The sequence below is a fragment of the Lethenteron reissneri genome, chromosome 59 (genome assembly GCF_015708825.2).
Source record: "Lethenteron reissneri isolate LAM-NWPU_2019-01 chromosome 59, ASM1570882v1, whole genome shotgun sequence".
Classification (NCBI taxonomy): domain Eukaryota; kingdom Metazoa; phylum Chordata; class Hyperoartia; order Petromyzontiformes; family Petromyzontidae; genus Lethenteron; species Lethenteron reissneri.
Genome location: NC_083837.1, coordinates 1,331,745 through 1,348,747, shown reverse-complemented (window position 1 = coordinate 1,348,747; position 17,003 = coordinate 1,331,745). Strand labels below are relative to the sequence as shown.

Here is a 17,003-nt window from a genome sequence, read left to right as displayed (position 1 = left end):
GCCACCACCACCCCCCACCACCGCTCCGCACACCCCCACCCCCACCGCTCACCGCCACCACCACCCCACACCACCGCCACCCCACCGCCACCCCACCACCCCACCCGATCACCGCACCCACCGCCCCCACCCACCCACCGCTCACCGCCACCACCCCCACCAGCTCACCGCCACCCACCGCCACCCCACCACCCCACCGCTCACGCCACCCACCACCCCCACCACCCCACCGCTCACCGCCACCCACCGCCACCCCACCACCCCACCGCTCACCGCCACCCACCGCCCCCACAACCCCACCGCTCACCGCCACCCACCACCCCCACCACCCCACCGCTCACCGCCACCCACCACCCCCCACCACCCCACCGCTCACCGCCACCCACCACCCCCACCACCCCACCGCTCACCGCCACCCACCCCCCACCACCCCACCGCTCACCGCCACCCACCACCCCACCGCTCACCGCCACCCACCACCCCACCGCTCACCGCCACCCACCACCCCCCACCACCCCACCGCTCACCGCCACCCACCACCCCACCGCTCACCGCCACCCACCACCCCACCGCTCACCGCCACACCACCACCCACCGCTCACGCCACCCACCACCCCACCGCTCACCGCCACCCACCACCCCACCGCTCACCGCCACCCACCACCCCCACCACCCCACCGCTCACCGCCACCCACCACCCACCGCTCACCGCCACCCACCACCCCACCGCTCACCGCCACCACCCCACCGCTCACCGCCACCCACCACCCCCCCACCACCCACCGCTCACCGCCACCCACCACCCCACCGCTCACGCCACCCACACCCCCACCACCCCACCGCTCACCGCCACCCACCACCCCACCGCTCACCGCCACCCACCACCCCCCACCACCCCACGCTCACCGCCACCCACCACCCCACCGCTCACCGCCACCCACCACCCCCCACCACCCCACCGCTCACCGCCACCCACCACCCCACCGCTCACCGCCACCCACCACCCCACCGCTCACCGCCACCCACCACCCCCACCGCTCACCGCCACCCACCACCCCCCACCACCCCACCGCTCACCGCCACCCACCACCCCACCGCTCACCGCCACCCACCACCCCACCGCTCACCGCCACCCACCACCCCCCACCACCCCACCGCTCACCGCCACCCACCACCCCACCGCTCCACCGCCACCCACCACCCCCACCACCCCACCGCTCACCGCCACCCACCACCCCCCACCACCCCACCGCTCACCGCCACCCACCACCCCCCCACCCCGCTCACTGCCACCCACCACCCCCCACCCCGCTCACTGCCACCCACCACCCCCCCCCACCGCTCACCGCCACCCTCCCCCCCCCCCCGCTCACCGCCACCCACCACCCCGCTCACCACTACCCACCCACCCCCATCCCGCTCACTGCCACCCACCACCCCCCACCCCGCTCACCGCCACCCACCACCCCCCCCCACCGCTCACCGCCACCCTCCCCCCCCCCCCCCGCTCACCGCCACCCACCACCACCGACACCGACACCCCCCCCCTCACAGCCACCTTTGTCTCCCTGCCTCATGAGCATCACGGTGGCTAGGAGATGTTAACTACCTCGCCTGGTATGCAGGAGGTCGAGGGTTCGATCCCCTCTTCACTGGCTACGTGATCACCCACCCCCCTCTCACCTGCCATCTTTGTATCATCACCCTCATCACTGGCTTCGCGACCCCAACCCTCGTCTCTCCCTGATCGCTGGCTTCATGACTCCCCCCCCCCACCTCCGTCTTTGTCTCCCTCCCCAGCTGTCGGCGCTGGTGGTGGGCTGCGTGCTGCGCCTGCGTGCGGGTCTCGGCGACGCGGCGTTCCTGCAGCAGCTGCAGCACGCGGGCCTCCTCGTGTGCTTCGAGAGCCTCCTGAGCACCTACGGTGAGTACCCACCTATCCTCAAACTCTGTGCAAGGCCCCACCCCTCCTGAGCACCTACGGTGAGTACACACCTATTCTCAAACTCTGTGCAAGGCCCCACCAAGATACTGTGTTACGGGAGCTCTTGTTTTCGGGAGCGGCCTGGCGATCACGAATGACGGCTCGGCAAAGTGTTACGTGGACATTTGTAGCAGCAGCAGCCAAATACTATGAAAGCGGTGACGTTGACTCTGAACGTAGAGGGGAAAAACTGGAGGACTCGGAGAAAAATCCACACCACCACGGAGAGAGAGGGAGAGACACGCAAACTCCAAATATACAGCAGGCATCAGGGTCTGGATCGAACCCACGACCTCCTGCATACCAGGCGAGGTAGTTAACATCTCACCACGGGGAGAGCGAGAGAGACACGCAAACTCCAAATATACAGCAGGCGTCAGGGTCTGGATCGAACCCACGACCTCCTGCATACCAGGCGAGGTAGTGTTATCTTGCGGTACCCCGTCACACCAGGTGCCCGAGAATGTTGTGCACCCTGCAGCTCGCTAACGCTTTTGCCAGACGTCCCGTAGAGTAGCGAGTCGCACTAATCGAGCCTTGCTGATACCGTGCTAGTTGTCTCTCTCTGTCTGTCTCTTGCCGTCTCTCTCCGTGCGTAGGGGATGAGCAGGCGATGCTGGAGGACATGGCAGTGTCCGTGATGGACCTGTCTCACCGCGTCTCCCTGCGTCTCACCCTGTCGCCTCCCGGCTCCGAGGGGGACAGCCTGCTGCCGTCTCTGACAGAGGACGGGTAACTCGCACGCGCACGCAGTACAAAGATAAAGATCCCCCGCGTAGCCTCAACAGACTGTTAGGGCAAGTGCTGTTAGCGAGCAGCACCGATGAAAGCCGGAACGGTGCACAAGGGGGTGGGTGGCCAGCACCGCGCCCGGCCGCCTTTGTCTCCCCAGTGGCGATATTAACACGCCGCACCGGCTACTCATTTGAGGCTGAGTCGACCTAGGTGAGGCCCAGCACCGGTTCAGATAATCGTCACGGGTGTTGACGGCTGTGAGTGGGAATCGAACTCGGGTCGCCGGGTTCGTAGCGCAGCGTAGCGCTGACCCCCTGCTCCATCGCTGCCCTTGCACACAGTACATGCGCGCACGAACACGCGGTACACACGCGGTACACACGCAGTACACACAGTACACACGCAGTACACACAGTACATGCGCGCACGAACACGCGGTACACACGCGGTACACACGCAGTACACACAGTACACACGCAGTACACACAGTACATGCGCGCACGAACACGCGGCAGACACGCGGTAAACACGGCACACACGCAGCACAAATGCATTACACACGCGGTACACACGCAGTACACACGCGGTACACACGCAGTACACAAGCGGTACACACGCAGTACACATACAGCACACGCAGTACACACGCGGTACACACGCAGTACACACGCGGCACACACGCAGTACACACGCGGCACACACGCGGTACACACGCAGTACACACGCGGCACACGCAGTACACGCAGCACACACACAGCACACACACACAGCACACACACAGCACACGCAGCACACACACACAGCACACACACGCAGCACACACACAGCACACAGCACACGCAGCACACACACACAGCACACACACACAGCACACACACACAGCACACACACGCAGCACACACACGCAGCACACATGCAGCACACTCGCAGCACACGCGCAGCACACACGCGGCGATACTCTCATCACGCGGCGCGTGCGGTGTGCGCAGGGAGGGCTGCGTGGTGAGCGTCCCTCTGCCCGTGGCGATGTTCCGCACGCTGCCCGAGCCCCTGAGGGACGGGGCCCTCGTCCCCGTCAGCAGCGCACTCTTCAGCATCGGCATCAACGAGCAGCAGACGCTTGTCGAAAGGCGAGTCGCTCGCTCGCTCCATCACGTCGCTCCACCACCTCGCTCCACCACCCACCACCTCGCTCCACCACCTCGCTCCACCACCCACCACCTCGCTCCATCACCTCGCTCCACCACCCACCACCTCGCTCCACCACCTCGCTCCACCACCCACCACCTCGCTCCACCACCCACCACCTCACTCCACCACGTCGCTTACCACCCACCACCTCGCTCCACCACCTTGCTCGCTCGCTCCACCACCTCGCTCGCTCCACCACCTCGCTCCCCACCAACCACGTCGCTCCCTACCCACCACCTCGCTCCCCACCCACCACCTCGACCCCCACCCACCACCTCGCTCCCCACCCACCAACTCGACCCCCACCCACCACCTGTGTGTGTGTGTCTCTGTGTGTGTCTCTGTGTGTGTGTGTCTCTGTGTGTGTGTGAGTGTCTCTGTGTGTGTGCGTGCCTCTGTGTGTGTGAGTGTCTCTGTGTGTGTCTCTGTGTGTGTGTGTCTCTGTGTGTGTGTGAGTGTCTCTGTGTGTGTGCGTGCCTCTGTGTGTGTGAGTGTCTCTGTGTGTGTGCGTGTCTCTGTGTGTGTGCGTGCCTCTGTGTGTGTGAGTGTCTCTGTGTGTGCGGTGTCTCTGTGTGAGTGTCTCTGTGTGTGTCTCTGTGTGTGTGTGTCTCTGTGTGTGCGATGTCTCTGTGTGTGAGTGTCTCTGTGTGTGAGTGTCTCTGTGTGTGCGATGTCTCTGTGTGTGCGGTGTCTCTGTGTGAGTGTGTCTCTGTGTGTGAGTGTCTCTGTGTGCGTGTGTCTCTGTGTGTGTGTGTCTCTGTGTGTGCGTGTCTCTGTGGGGAGCGGTAGTGTAGCGGTTAGCGCGCTGCGCTATGAACCTGGCGACCCGGGTTCGATTCCCGCTCACGGCTAACACCAGTGACGATTATCTGAACCGGTCCTGGGCCTCCCCTAGGTCGACTCAGCCTTAAATGAGTACCTGGTGTGGTGTGTAAACATCGCCACTAGGGAGACAAAGGCGGTCGGGCGTGGTGCTGGCCACCCACCCCCTCGTGTACCGTTCCGGCCTTCATAGGTGCTCGCTAACAGCACTTGCCCCTACAGTCTGTTCAGGCTATACGGGGGATCTTTGTCTTTGTCTTTGTGTCTCTGTGTGTGCGATGTCTCTGTGTGTGTGTGTCTCTGTATGTGCGATGTCTCTGTGTGTGCGGTGTCTCTGTGTGAGTGTGTCTCTGTGTGTGAGTTTCTCTGTGTGAGTGTCTCTGTGTGTGTGGTGTCTCTGTGTGTGTGGTGTCTCTGTGTGTGTGGTGTCTCAGCATGTGATGTCTCTGTGTCTCAGTGTCTCCATGTCTCTGCACGTGGTGTCTGTGCGTGTCTCATGTCTCCGTGTCTCCGTGTCTCCGCCTGTAGGTTTCACGGGGACACGTCTCTGCAGGAGCAGCTGTGTGTTGAGAGTTGTGAGCGTCTGCGTGCCTACCACAAGCTTGCGTGCGCCTACCTGCCCTCCCGTGAGTAGCTCCCTCGTACCTGCACGCGTGTGAGCGTGTGTACCTGTGCGCGTGTGTGTGTACCTGTGCGCGTGCGTGTGTGTGTGCGTGTATGGCCGGGCGTGGTGCTGGCCACCCATTGTCCTTGTGCGCCGTGCCGGCCTTCATAGGTGCTCGCTAACAGCACTTGCCCCAACAGTCTGTTCAGGCTATACGGGGTATCTTTGTCTGTGTGTGTGGGGAGCGGTGGTGTAGCGGTTAGCGCTACGATCCCGGTGACGTGGGTTCGATTCCCGCTCACGGCCAACACCAGTGACGATTATATGAACCGGTCCTGGGCCTCCCCTTGGTTGACTCAGCCTCAAATGAGTACCCGGTGCGGTGTGTAGTAAACATCGCCACTGGGGAGACAAAGGCGGCCGGGCGTGGTGCTGGCCTCCCACCCCCTCGTTTGCCGTGCCGGCCTTCATATGTGCTCGCTAACAGCACTTGCCCCAACAGTCTGTTCAGGCTATACAGGGTATCTTTGTTTTTTCTTCGTGTGTGTCTGCACCTGGGGAGCGGTAACGCAGCGGTTACCGCGCCGTTCACTACGAACCCGGCGACCCGAATTCTATTCCCGCTCGCGGCCAACACCGGTGACAATTACCCGTCCCGGTCGCGGGCTTGCCTGGGCACGGCAAAAGTCGGCGTGGATGTTCATAGCAGCCAAATAATTCTCAAACGCGCGACGTCGATTCTAAATGTGGAGGTCAAAAACTGGAGGATGCGGAGACAAATCCATGCGACCACGGGGAGAGAGAGAGACACGCAAACTCCAAATATACAGCAGCAGGCATCGTCAGGGTCGGGATCGAACCTACGACCTCCTGTAGACCAGGCGAGGTAGTTAACATCTCACCACGGGGAGAGAGACACGCAAACTCCAAATATACAGCAGCAGGCGTCTGGGTCGGGATCGAACCCACGACCTCCTGTAGACCAGGCGAGGTAGTCAACATCTCACCACGGGGAGAGAGACACGCAAACTCTAAATATACAGCAGCAGGCGTCAGGGTCGGGATCGAACCCACGACCTCACCACGCCACCCACGTCGCACGCTCCCCAACCGGTCCGTCAAGGCTACGCGCGTGGGGGTCGGGGGGTGGGGGGGTGTGGACTTTGTCTGTGCAGCAGAGCCGCGGGCGACGCTCCCCCCCTGGCTGCTGGCGCCCCCTCCCGGAGCTGCTGGAGGAGCTCGCCAAGTCGGCCGCCTCTCGGCGCAACAAGAACGTCCACGTCCTGCAGGCGGCCGCACAGGTGAGGGCTGCCCCTTGGACTCCCCCCCCCCCCCCCCCCCGCCACCTGCCCCTCACCTCACCCCTCACCTCATCCCTCACCTCACCCTCACCTCACCCTCACCTCACCCCTTCACCTCACCCCCTCACCTCAACCTCACCTCACCTCACTACACCACCTCACCCCCCCTCACCTCACCCCTCACCTCACCCTCACCTCACCCTTCACCTCACCCCTCACCTCACCCTCCTCACCCTCACCCCTCACCTCACCCTCACCCCCCTCACCTCACCCCCTCACCCATCACCTCACCCCTCACCTCACCCCCACCTCACCCTCACCCCTCACCCCCTCACCCTCACCTCACCCCTCCTCACCTCACCCCTCACCTCCCCCCTCCCCCCCCCTCACCTGCCCCCCCCCGTCACCCCACACCGGCGCTCGCTGCCCCGCGCCCGCCCTCGATGCCGCACCTGCGATGAGCACGGTTGGCCTACGCACGGCGCGAGAGAAGTTCGACGCACAAACTTGCCCCTCGCCATGCACTCACCTCGCCACCAATCAAGCTTATCGGAGGTGCGCGCGTGTGCGTCCGTGTGTGTGTGTGCGCGTGCGTGTGTACGTGCGTGTGCACGTGCGTGTGCACGTGCGTGTGTACCTGCGTGTGCACATGCGTGTGTGCGTGCGTGTGCACGTACAGGTGTGCCAGCGTCTGCGTGGCGTGCGCGTGACGAGCTGCAAGAGCGCCAAGGACCGCACGGCCATGTCGGTGACACTGGAGCAGTGCGCCCTGCTCAGGGACCGCCACGGCCTCCCGGCCTCCGCCTTCTCTGCGGCCCTCAACTGCATGCGCAGGTGGGCAGTGCGGGGCGAGGGTGACTTGTTGTGGCTATAACAACTCTTACACTTCGATTTAAAGCTTCTTTCGTGACTGCAAGGATTCATCTTCTTGGTTCTTTCGGTAAAGTCACGTAGAAGACCAGAGGACGCTAAAGGGCTTTTTGGCTTCCTCTGGTCTGGACCAATCAATTTCAAAGACAATGCATATATTATCAGAGTGTGTTTTTTGTTTGCATTCTGCCCACAAGCATTGTGGTTAATGCAGACACGATTCCTTGTGAAAGATTTCAGTTTGGTGTTTTAACATCCTAACACCTAAATTTCGATTTAAAGCTTCTTACGTGACTGCAGGGATTCATCTTGTTGGTTCTTTCAGGTAAAGTCATCACGTAGAATGGAAATAATAAAATAATAAAATAAAACATAATACAATAATTCTCACGGCTACTTGCGTTGGGCCGAAACGTCGTGAGAATTATTTTATTATGTTTATTTTATTATTTTATTATTTCCATTCTACGTGACTTTACCGAAAGAACCAAGAAGATGAACTCTTAAACTCTCTTGCTAGTTTACGAGGCGAAGCCCACTGAGATGTTTAGCTCTTTGCAGAAGTGACCTGGCCACAAATGATGGCGAAGTGGCTCATCGTCAGCGTGGATGTTCGCAGCAGCCAAATAATTCTCAAACACGTTGACGTCGATTCTAAATGTGGAGGGCAAAAACTGGAGGACGCGGAGACAAATCCACGCGACCGCGGAGAGAGAGAGAGAGAGAGACACGCACACTCTCTGTATACAGCAGCAGGCGTCAGGGTCGGGATCGAACCCACGACCTCCTGTAGACCAGCGGGTAGTTAACATCTCACCACGGAGAGAGAGAGAGACACACAAACTCCAAATATACAGCAGGCATCGTCGGGGTTTAGATCGAACCCACGACCTCCTGTAGACCAGGCGAGGTAGTCAACATCTCACCACGGGGAGAGAGAGAGAACACGCAACCAACTCCAAATATACAGCAGGCATCTGCGGGGTTTAGATCGAACCCACGACCTCCTGTAGACCAGACATTTCAGGCTGTAGTTAACATTTCACCGGGGGGGTGAGTGCGCCGTTGCCGTGCCGGCCTCCGCAGGTGCCGCTCACTACGACACTCCTGTTGATGGCTATGCTGGGGGGTGGGGGGGGGGGGACGGGTTGCACCTTTGTCTTTGGCCAGTGAGGGCTGCCGGCTGGAGAACGCTGCCAAGAACGTGGGCTGTCGACGCTACGCGTTCCACACGCTGCAGCTCGCCACCTTCCCGCGCTTCTACCGGCCACCCGGGGGACGTACGGAAGGTGGACCACGTGAAGCGGTGGCGGTGGTGGCGGTGTGGTGGTGGCGGTGGTCGGTGGTGGGGGGGGGGTGAGAGCCAGCAGGCGACCGCCATGCGGCAGTGGGACGGACACGGCACGTTGCTATCGTGCACGCCCTGTCCAGCTCTGCGTTGTCGTCTCCTGTGGAAGGGAACGTTTCAGGGGCCGAGGCAAGGCCACATCCACCCACCCCTGTGCAGGTCTTTGTTGTTGATTCCTGTGGAAGGGAACGTTTCAGAGGCATGACAAGGCCACATCCACCCACTCCTGTCCAGGTCTTTGTTGTCGACTTCTGTGGAAGGGAACGTTTCATATCCCAGCCCATTGCAAGGCCACAACCACACACTCCTGTCCAGTTCTTTGTTGTCGCCTTCTGTGTAAGGGAACTTTCAGAGGCCATGGCAAGGCCACAACCCTCCCTGTCCAGGTCTTTGTTGTTGATTCCTGTGGAAGGGAACGTTTCAGAGGCCAGCCCATGGCAAGGCCACCCCCCCCCTTTCACCCCCCCCCCCCCGCCCGCTGGGTGGGTGTTGGCCGCTAAGGGAGCTGGAGAGATGATTGCCCCGTGAGTGATTTGCGGGTGACGTGATTGCCGTGTTGTGTCGAACGAGGAGCAATCGTCACAGGGTGTGCCTAATCCTCACAATCTCTCACCCTCACTACCCCTCACTAATCCTCACTAACTCTACCCACACTAACTCTCACCCTCACTAACTCTAACCCTCACTACCCCTCACTAATCCTCACTAACTCTACCCCACACTAACTCTCACCCACACTAACTCTCACCCTCACTACTCTAACCCTCACTACCCCTCACTAATCCTCACTAACTCTACCCCACACTAACTCTCACCCACACTAACTCTCACCCTCACTAACTCTAACCCTCACTACCCCTCACTAATCCTCACTAACTCTACCCCATACACACCTAACCCTCACTAACTCTCACCCTCACTAACTCTCACCCTCACTAACTCTTACCCTCACTAACTCTACCCCACACTAACTCTCACCCTCACTAATTCTACCCCATACACCTAACCCTCACTAACTCTCACCCTCACTAACTCTCACCCACACTAACTCTCACCCTCACTAATTCTACCCCATACACCTAACCCTCACTAACTCTCACCCTCACTAACTCTCACCCACACTAACTCTCACCCTCACTAATTCTACCCCATACACCTAACCCTCACTAACTCTTACCCACACTAACTCTCACCCACACTAACTCTCACCCTCACTAACTCTACCCCTCACTAACTCTACCCCTACCCCTAACCCTCACTAACTCTCACCCACACTAACTCTCACCCTCACTAACTCTACCCCACTAACTCTACCCCTACCCCTAACCCTCACTAACTCTCACCCACACTAACTCTCACCCTCACTAACTCTCACCCACACTAACTCTCACCCTCACTAACTCTACCCCTCACTAACTCTACCCCTACCCCAACCCTCACTAACTCTCACCCACACTAACTCTCACCCACACTAACTCTCACCCTCACTAACTCTTACCCACACTAACTCTCACCCACACTAACTCTCACCCTCACTAACTCTACCCCTCACTAACTCTACCCCTACCCCTAACCCTCACTAACTCTCACCCACACTAACTCTCACCCTCACTAACTCTCACCCTCACTAACCCTCTCTAACTCTCACTAACTCTACACTAACCCTCACTACCCCTAACCCTCACTAACCCTAACCCTCACTACCCTAACCCTCACTAACCCTACCACTCACTACTCTCACCCTCACTAACCCTACCACTAACCCTCACTAACTCTACCCCTCACCCTCACTACCCCTAACCCTCACTAACCCTAACCCTCACTAACCCTCACTAACCCTACCCCTCACCCTCACTACCCCTAACCCTCACTAACTCTAACCCTCACTACTCTACCACTAACTAACTCTCACCCTCACTAACCCTACCACTAACCCTCATTAACCTACTACTACCCTACCCCTAACCCTCACTAACTCTACCACTCACTAACTCTCACCCTCACTAACACTACCACTAACCCTCACTAACTCTACCACTACCCTTAACCCACACTAACCCTAACCCTCACTAACCCTCACTACCCCTAACCCTCACTACCCCTAACCCTCACTAATTCTACCCACTAACTCTACCACTCACTAACTCTCACCCTCACCCTCACTACCCCTAACCCTCACTAACTCTACCCCTAACCCTCACTACCCCTAACCCTCACTAACTCTACCCCTCACTAACTCTACCTCACTAACTCTCACCCTCACCCTCACTACCCCTAACCCTCACTAACTCTACCCCTCACCCTCACTACCCCTAACCCTCACTGACTCTACCACTAACCCTGACCCACAATAACCCTACCTATAACCCTATCACTCACCCTGACCCACACTAACCCTTAACCTACCCCTACCCACACTAACTCTTCACCTAAACGTTACCCTTACTAACCCTAACTAATCACGAAACCTAAATCCGACCGCTGACACACGCTACCCCACTGCTCGTATTAACGCTCAATCTACACAACCCTGACCCACACCACCCCACCCCACCCAACTTATCCAGGATCCAGCCCTATTCTATCTCTACCCTACTGCACACCAACTCCACCTCGAACCCCCCCCTACCCCTACCCCACACTACCCCCACCCCACACTACTCCACCATACCCCTACCCCACACTACCCCCAACCCTACCCCTATCCCACCCCACACTACCCCACCATACCCCTACCCCACACTACCCCCACCCCACACTACCCCCAACCCTACCCCCAACCCTACCCCTACCCCCACCCCACACTACCCCCAACCCTACCCCTACCCCACCATACCCCTACCCCACACTACCCCCAACCCCACACTACCCCCACCCCACACTACCCCCAACCCTACCCCTACCCTATCCCACACTACCCCCAACCCTACCCCACCATACCCCTACCCCACACTACCCCCCCCACCCACCCCTACCCCTACCCCACACTACTCCACCATACCCCTACCCCACACTACTCCACCATACCCCTACCCCACACTACTCCACCATACCCCTACCCCACACTACCCCCAACCCTACCCCTACCCCACCCTACCCCTACCCCACACTACCCCCACCATACCCCTACCCACACTACCCCCAACCCTACCCCTACCCCACCCTACCCCTACCCCCCACTACCCCCAACCCTACCCCTACCCCACCCCACACTACCCCACCATACCCCTACCCCACACTACCCCCAACCCTACCCCTACCCCACCCTACCCCTACCCCACACTACCCCACCATACCCCTACCCCACACTACCCCCACCCTACCCCTACCCCACCCTACCCCTACCCCACACTACCCCCCATACCCCTACCCCACACTACCCCCAACCCTACCCCTACCCCACCCTACCCCTACCCCACCTACCCACCCTACCCCTATCCCACCCCACACTACCCCACCCTACCCCTACCCCACTACCCCCAACCCTACCCCTACCCCACCCCACACTACCCCACCCTACCCTACCCCACACTACCCCACCCTACCCCTATCCCACCCCACACTACCCCACCCTACCCCTACCCCACACTACCCCCAACCCTACCCCTACCCCACCCTACCCCTACCACCCCACTACCCCCAACCCTACCCCCTACCCCTACCCCACCCTACCCCTACCCCACACTACCCCACCCTACCCCTAACCCTACCCAATTCCACCTCTAACCCTACCCCACAGTACGCCACCATAACCCTAACCCTACCCAACTCTACCCTACACTAACCCCACACTACACTACTCGACCCTACCTCTAACCCTACCCAACACTACCCCACCCTACTCCTACCCCTACTCCACACTACCGCACACTACCCCACCCTACCCCACCCTACTCCTACCCCTACTCCACACTACCCCCTACCCCCCATACCCTAACCCTACCGCACACTACCCCACCCTACCCCTACCCCCACTACCCCACCCTACCCCACCCTACCCCTACCCCCACACTACCCTAACCCTACCCCACACTATACCACCCTACCCCACCCTACCCTTACCCCACCCTACCCTTACCCACCCTACCCTTACCCCACCTACCCTACCCTACCCCTCACACAGGCTCGGCGTTCACTCTGATTTGCTTTTGTAATTACCACCGGACGTCATCATCATGATCTCAATAAACACGTGAACCAACCCAGACTCTCCCGCCTCTCTCCCATACCCACCCCTGCACTCTCCTGTCAACAATAACAGTTTGTTCTTTTTCGGGAAATACATTTCCATTTTACACATCTCATCAGCCACACTGACGGCCCCTTCCCTCCTGCCCAGTGCATCGCTATCGGCAGCTCGTGTGAGCCGTCACTCACTCGCACGTTTGAGCTCATCGCGGTACAAACACAAACTCCGGGACCGGCTTCCACTCTCTGCAGTCACATCAGCAGTCCGGGGGGAGGTGAAAGGTTGGGGGATAGCGATGAGCGTCCACTGATAGATTGTTGCATGGGTGTGTGGGTGGATGGATTGGCTGTTGGTGGATGGATCGGTGGGTGGGTGGATGGATGGATTGGTGGGTGGGTGGATTGGTGGGTGGATGGATTGGTGGTGTGGGTGGATTGGTGGGTGGTGGATGCATTGGCTGTTGGGTGGATGGATCGGTAGGTGGGTGGATGGATTGGTGGTGTGGATGGGTGGGTGAATGGATCGGTGGGTGGGTGAATGGATCGGTGGGTGGGTGGATGGATTGGTGGGTTGATGCATTGGCGGTTGGGTGGATGGATCGGTGGTGGGTGGGTGGATTGGTGGGTGGGTGGATGGATGGGTGGGTGGATCGGTGGGTGGGTGAATGGATTGGTGGGTGGGTGGATGGATGGGTGTGTGGGTGGGGTTGTGGTGGGTGGATGCATTGGTGGTGGGTGAATGGATCAGTGGGTGGGTGGATGGATTGGTGGGTGGACGCATTGGCGGTTAGGTGAATGGATCGGTGGGTGGATGCATTGGCGGTTGGGTGGATGGATCGGTAGGTGGGTGGATGGATTGGTGGGTGAGTGGTAAAATCCGTGGGTGGATGGATGGGTGGTGGGTGGATCGGTGGGTGGGTGGATGGATGGGTGTGTGGGTGGATGGGTTGGTGGGTGGATGCATTGGTGGTTGGGTGAATGGATCAGTGGGTGGGTGAATGGATCAGTGGGTGGGTGGATGGATTGGTGGGTGGACGCATTGGCGGTTGGGTGGGTGGATTGGTGGGTGGATGCATTGGCGGTTGGGTGGATGGATCGGTAGGTGGGTGGATGGATTGGTGGGTGAGTGGTAAAATCCGTGGGTGGATGGATGGGTGGTGGGTGGATCGGTGGGTGGGTGGATGGATGGGTGTGGTGGGTGGATGGGTTGGTGGGTGGATGCATTGGTGGTTGGGTGAATGGATCAGTGGGTGGGTGAATGGATCAGTGGGTGGGTGGATGGATTGGTGGGTGGACGCATTGGCGGTTGGGTGGGTGGATCGGTAGGTGGGTGGATGGATTGGTGGGTGATGCATTGGCGGTTGGGTGAATGGATCGGTGGGTGGGTGGATTGGTGGGTGGATGCATTGGCGGTTGGGTGAATGGATCGGTGGGTGGGTGGATGGATTGGTGGGTGGATGCATTGGCGGTTGGGTGAATGGATCGGTGGGTGGGTGGATGGATTGGTGGGTGGATGCATTGGCTGTTGGGTGGATGGATCGGTGGGTGGGTGGATGGATTGGTGGGTGGATGCATTGGCGGTTTGGGTGAATGGATCGTTTGGTGGGTGGATGGATTGGTGGGTGGATGCATTGGCTGTTGGGTGGATGGATCGGTAGGTGGGTGGATCGGTGGGTGGGGTGGATGGATTGGTGGGTGGACGCATTGGCGGTTGGGTGGGTGGATCGGTAGGTGGGTGGATGGATTGGTGGGTGGATGCATTGGCGGTTGGGTGAATGGATCGGTGGGTGGGGGATTGGTGGGTGGATGCATTGGCTGTTGGGTGGATGGATCGGTAGGTGGGTGGATGGATTGGTGGGTGGATGGATGGATGGATGGTGGGTGAATGGATCGGTGGGTGGATGGATGGATCGGTGGCTGGGTGGATTGGTGGGTGGATGCAATGGCGGTTGGGTGAATGGATCGGTGGGTGGGTGGATTGGTGGGTGGATGCATTGGCGGTTGGGTGGATGGATCCGTGGGTGGGTGGATGGATTGGTGGGTGGATGTTGGTGGTGGATGCATTGGCGGTTGGGTGGATGGATCGGTGGGTGGGTGGATGGATGGGGGATGCATTGGCGGTTTGGGTGAATATATCGTTTGGTGGGTGGGTGGATTGGTGGGTGGATGCATTGGCTGTTGGGTGGATGGATCGGTAGGTGGGTGGATCGGTGGGTGGGTGGATGGATTGGTGGGTGGACGCATTGGCGGTTGGGTGGGTGGATCGGTAGGTGGGTGGATGGATTGGTGGGTGGATGCATTGGCGGTTGGGTGAATGGATCGGTGGGTGGGTGGATTGGTGGGTGGATGCATTGGCTGTTGGGTGGATGGATCGTAGGTGGGTGGATGGATTGGTGGGTGGATGGATGGATGGATGGTGGGTGAATGGATCGGTGGGTGGATGGATGGATCGGTGGCTGGGTGGATGGATTGGTGGGTGGATGCAATGGCGGTTGGGTGAATGGATCGGTGGGTGGGTGGATTGGTGGGTGGATGCATTGGCGGTTGGGTGGATGGATCCGTGGGTGGGTGGATGGATTGGTGGGTGGATGGATTGGTGGGTGGATGCATTGGCGGTTGGGTGAATGGATCGTTAGGTGGGTGGATGCAATGGCGGTTGGGTGAATGGATCGGTGGGTGGGTGGGTGGATTGGTGGGTGGATGCAATGGCGGTTGGGTGAATGGATCGTAGGTGGGTGGATGGATTGGTGGGTGGATGCAATGGCGGTTGGGTGAATGGATCGGTGGGTGGGTGGGTGGATTGGTGGGTGGATGCATTGGCGGTTGGGTGAATGGATCTATAGGTGGGTGGATGGATTGGTGGGTGGCTGTATTGGTGGGTGGATGCAATGGCGGTTGGGTGAATGGATCGGTGGGTGGGTGGATGGATTGGTGGGTGTGTGGTGGGTGAATGGATCGGTGGGTGGGTGAATGGATCGGTGGGTGGGTGGATGGATTGGTGGGTGGATGCAATGGCGGTTGGGTGAATGGATCGGTGGTGGGTGGAATGGTGGGTGGATGCATTGGCGGTTGGGTGGATGGATCGTTTGGTGGGTGGATGGATTGGTGGGTGGATGCAATGGTGGTTGGGTGGATGGATTGGTGGGTGGGTGGGTGGATTGGTGGGTGGATGCAATGGCGGTTGGGTGAATGGATCGGTTGGTGGGTGGATTGGTGGATGGATTGGTGGGTGGATGCATTGGGCGGTTGGGTGAATGGATCGTTAGGTGGGTGGATGCAATGGCGGTTGGGTGAATGGATCGGTGGGTGGGTGAGTGGATTGGTGGGTGGATGCAATGGCGGTTGGGTGAATGGATCGGTAGGTGGGTGGATGGATTGGTGGGTGAATGCAATGGCGGTTGGGTGAATGGATCGGTGGGGGTGGTGGGTGGATTGGTGGGTGGATGCATTGGCGGTTGGGTGAATGGATCTATAGGTGGGTGGATGGATTGATGGGTGGCTGGATTGGTGTGGTGGATGCAATGGCGGTTGGGTGAATGGATCGGTGGGTGGGTGGATGGATTGGTGGGTGGATGGATGGGTTGTTGGGTGGTTGCATTGGCAGTTGGGTGGATGGTTCGTTTGGTGGGTGGATGGTTTGGTGGGTGAATGGATTGGTGGGTGGGTGGATGGTTGGTGGGTGAATGGATCGTTTGGTGGGTAGATGGATTGGTGGGTAGATGGATCGGTGGGTGGATTGGTGGGTGGGTGGATTGGTGGGTGGAGGGATTGGTGGGTGGGTGGTTGGATGGGTGGGTGGATGGATGGGTGTGGTGGGGGTTTCTGGGTGCACTGACAGGCGTGATGGGTGGCTCTTGCGACACGACGAACGATGTGGAGTTATTACGCAACTGGTTAAGCAACTTTGGGAACTTGGGCGCTCTTCTCTCTCCTCTGTGAGTGCGAGAATGTTATCCCCCA

The 17,003-nt window shown here is 59.6% G+C and overlaps 1 protein-coding gene across 1 annotated transcript in view; it reads left to right on the top strand.

Moving 5' to 3' along the window:
• LOC133357714 (inositol polyphosphate-4-phosphatase type I A-like) overlaps window positions 1–9,451 on the top strand; it is a 42,338-nt gene extending 32,887 nt beyond the window's left edge. Inside the window, 8 exon segments of the mRNA XM_061575808.1 lie at window positions 1,801–1,924; window positions 2,584–2,716; window positions 3,709–3,849; window positions 5,261–5,365; window positions 6,517–6,637; window positions 7,317–7,471; window positions 8,678–8,787; window positions 9,429–9,451. Of these exon segments, the coding sequence (XP_061431792.1) occupies window positions 1,801–1,924; window positions 2,584–2,716; window positions 3,709–3,849; window positions 5,261–5,365; window positions 6,517–6,637; window positions 7,317–7,471; window positions 8,678–8,787; window positions 9,429–9,451 (912 nt within the window).
• Window positions 9,452–17,003: the final 7,552 nt, after the last annotated feature.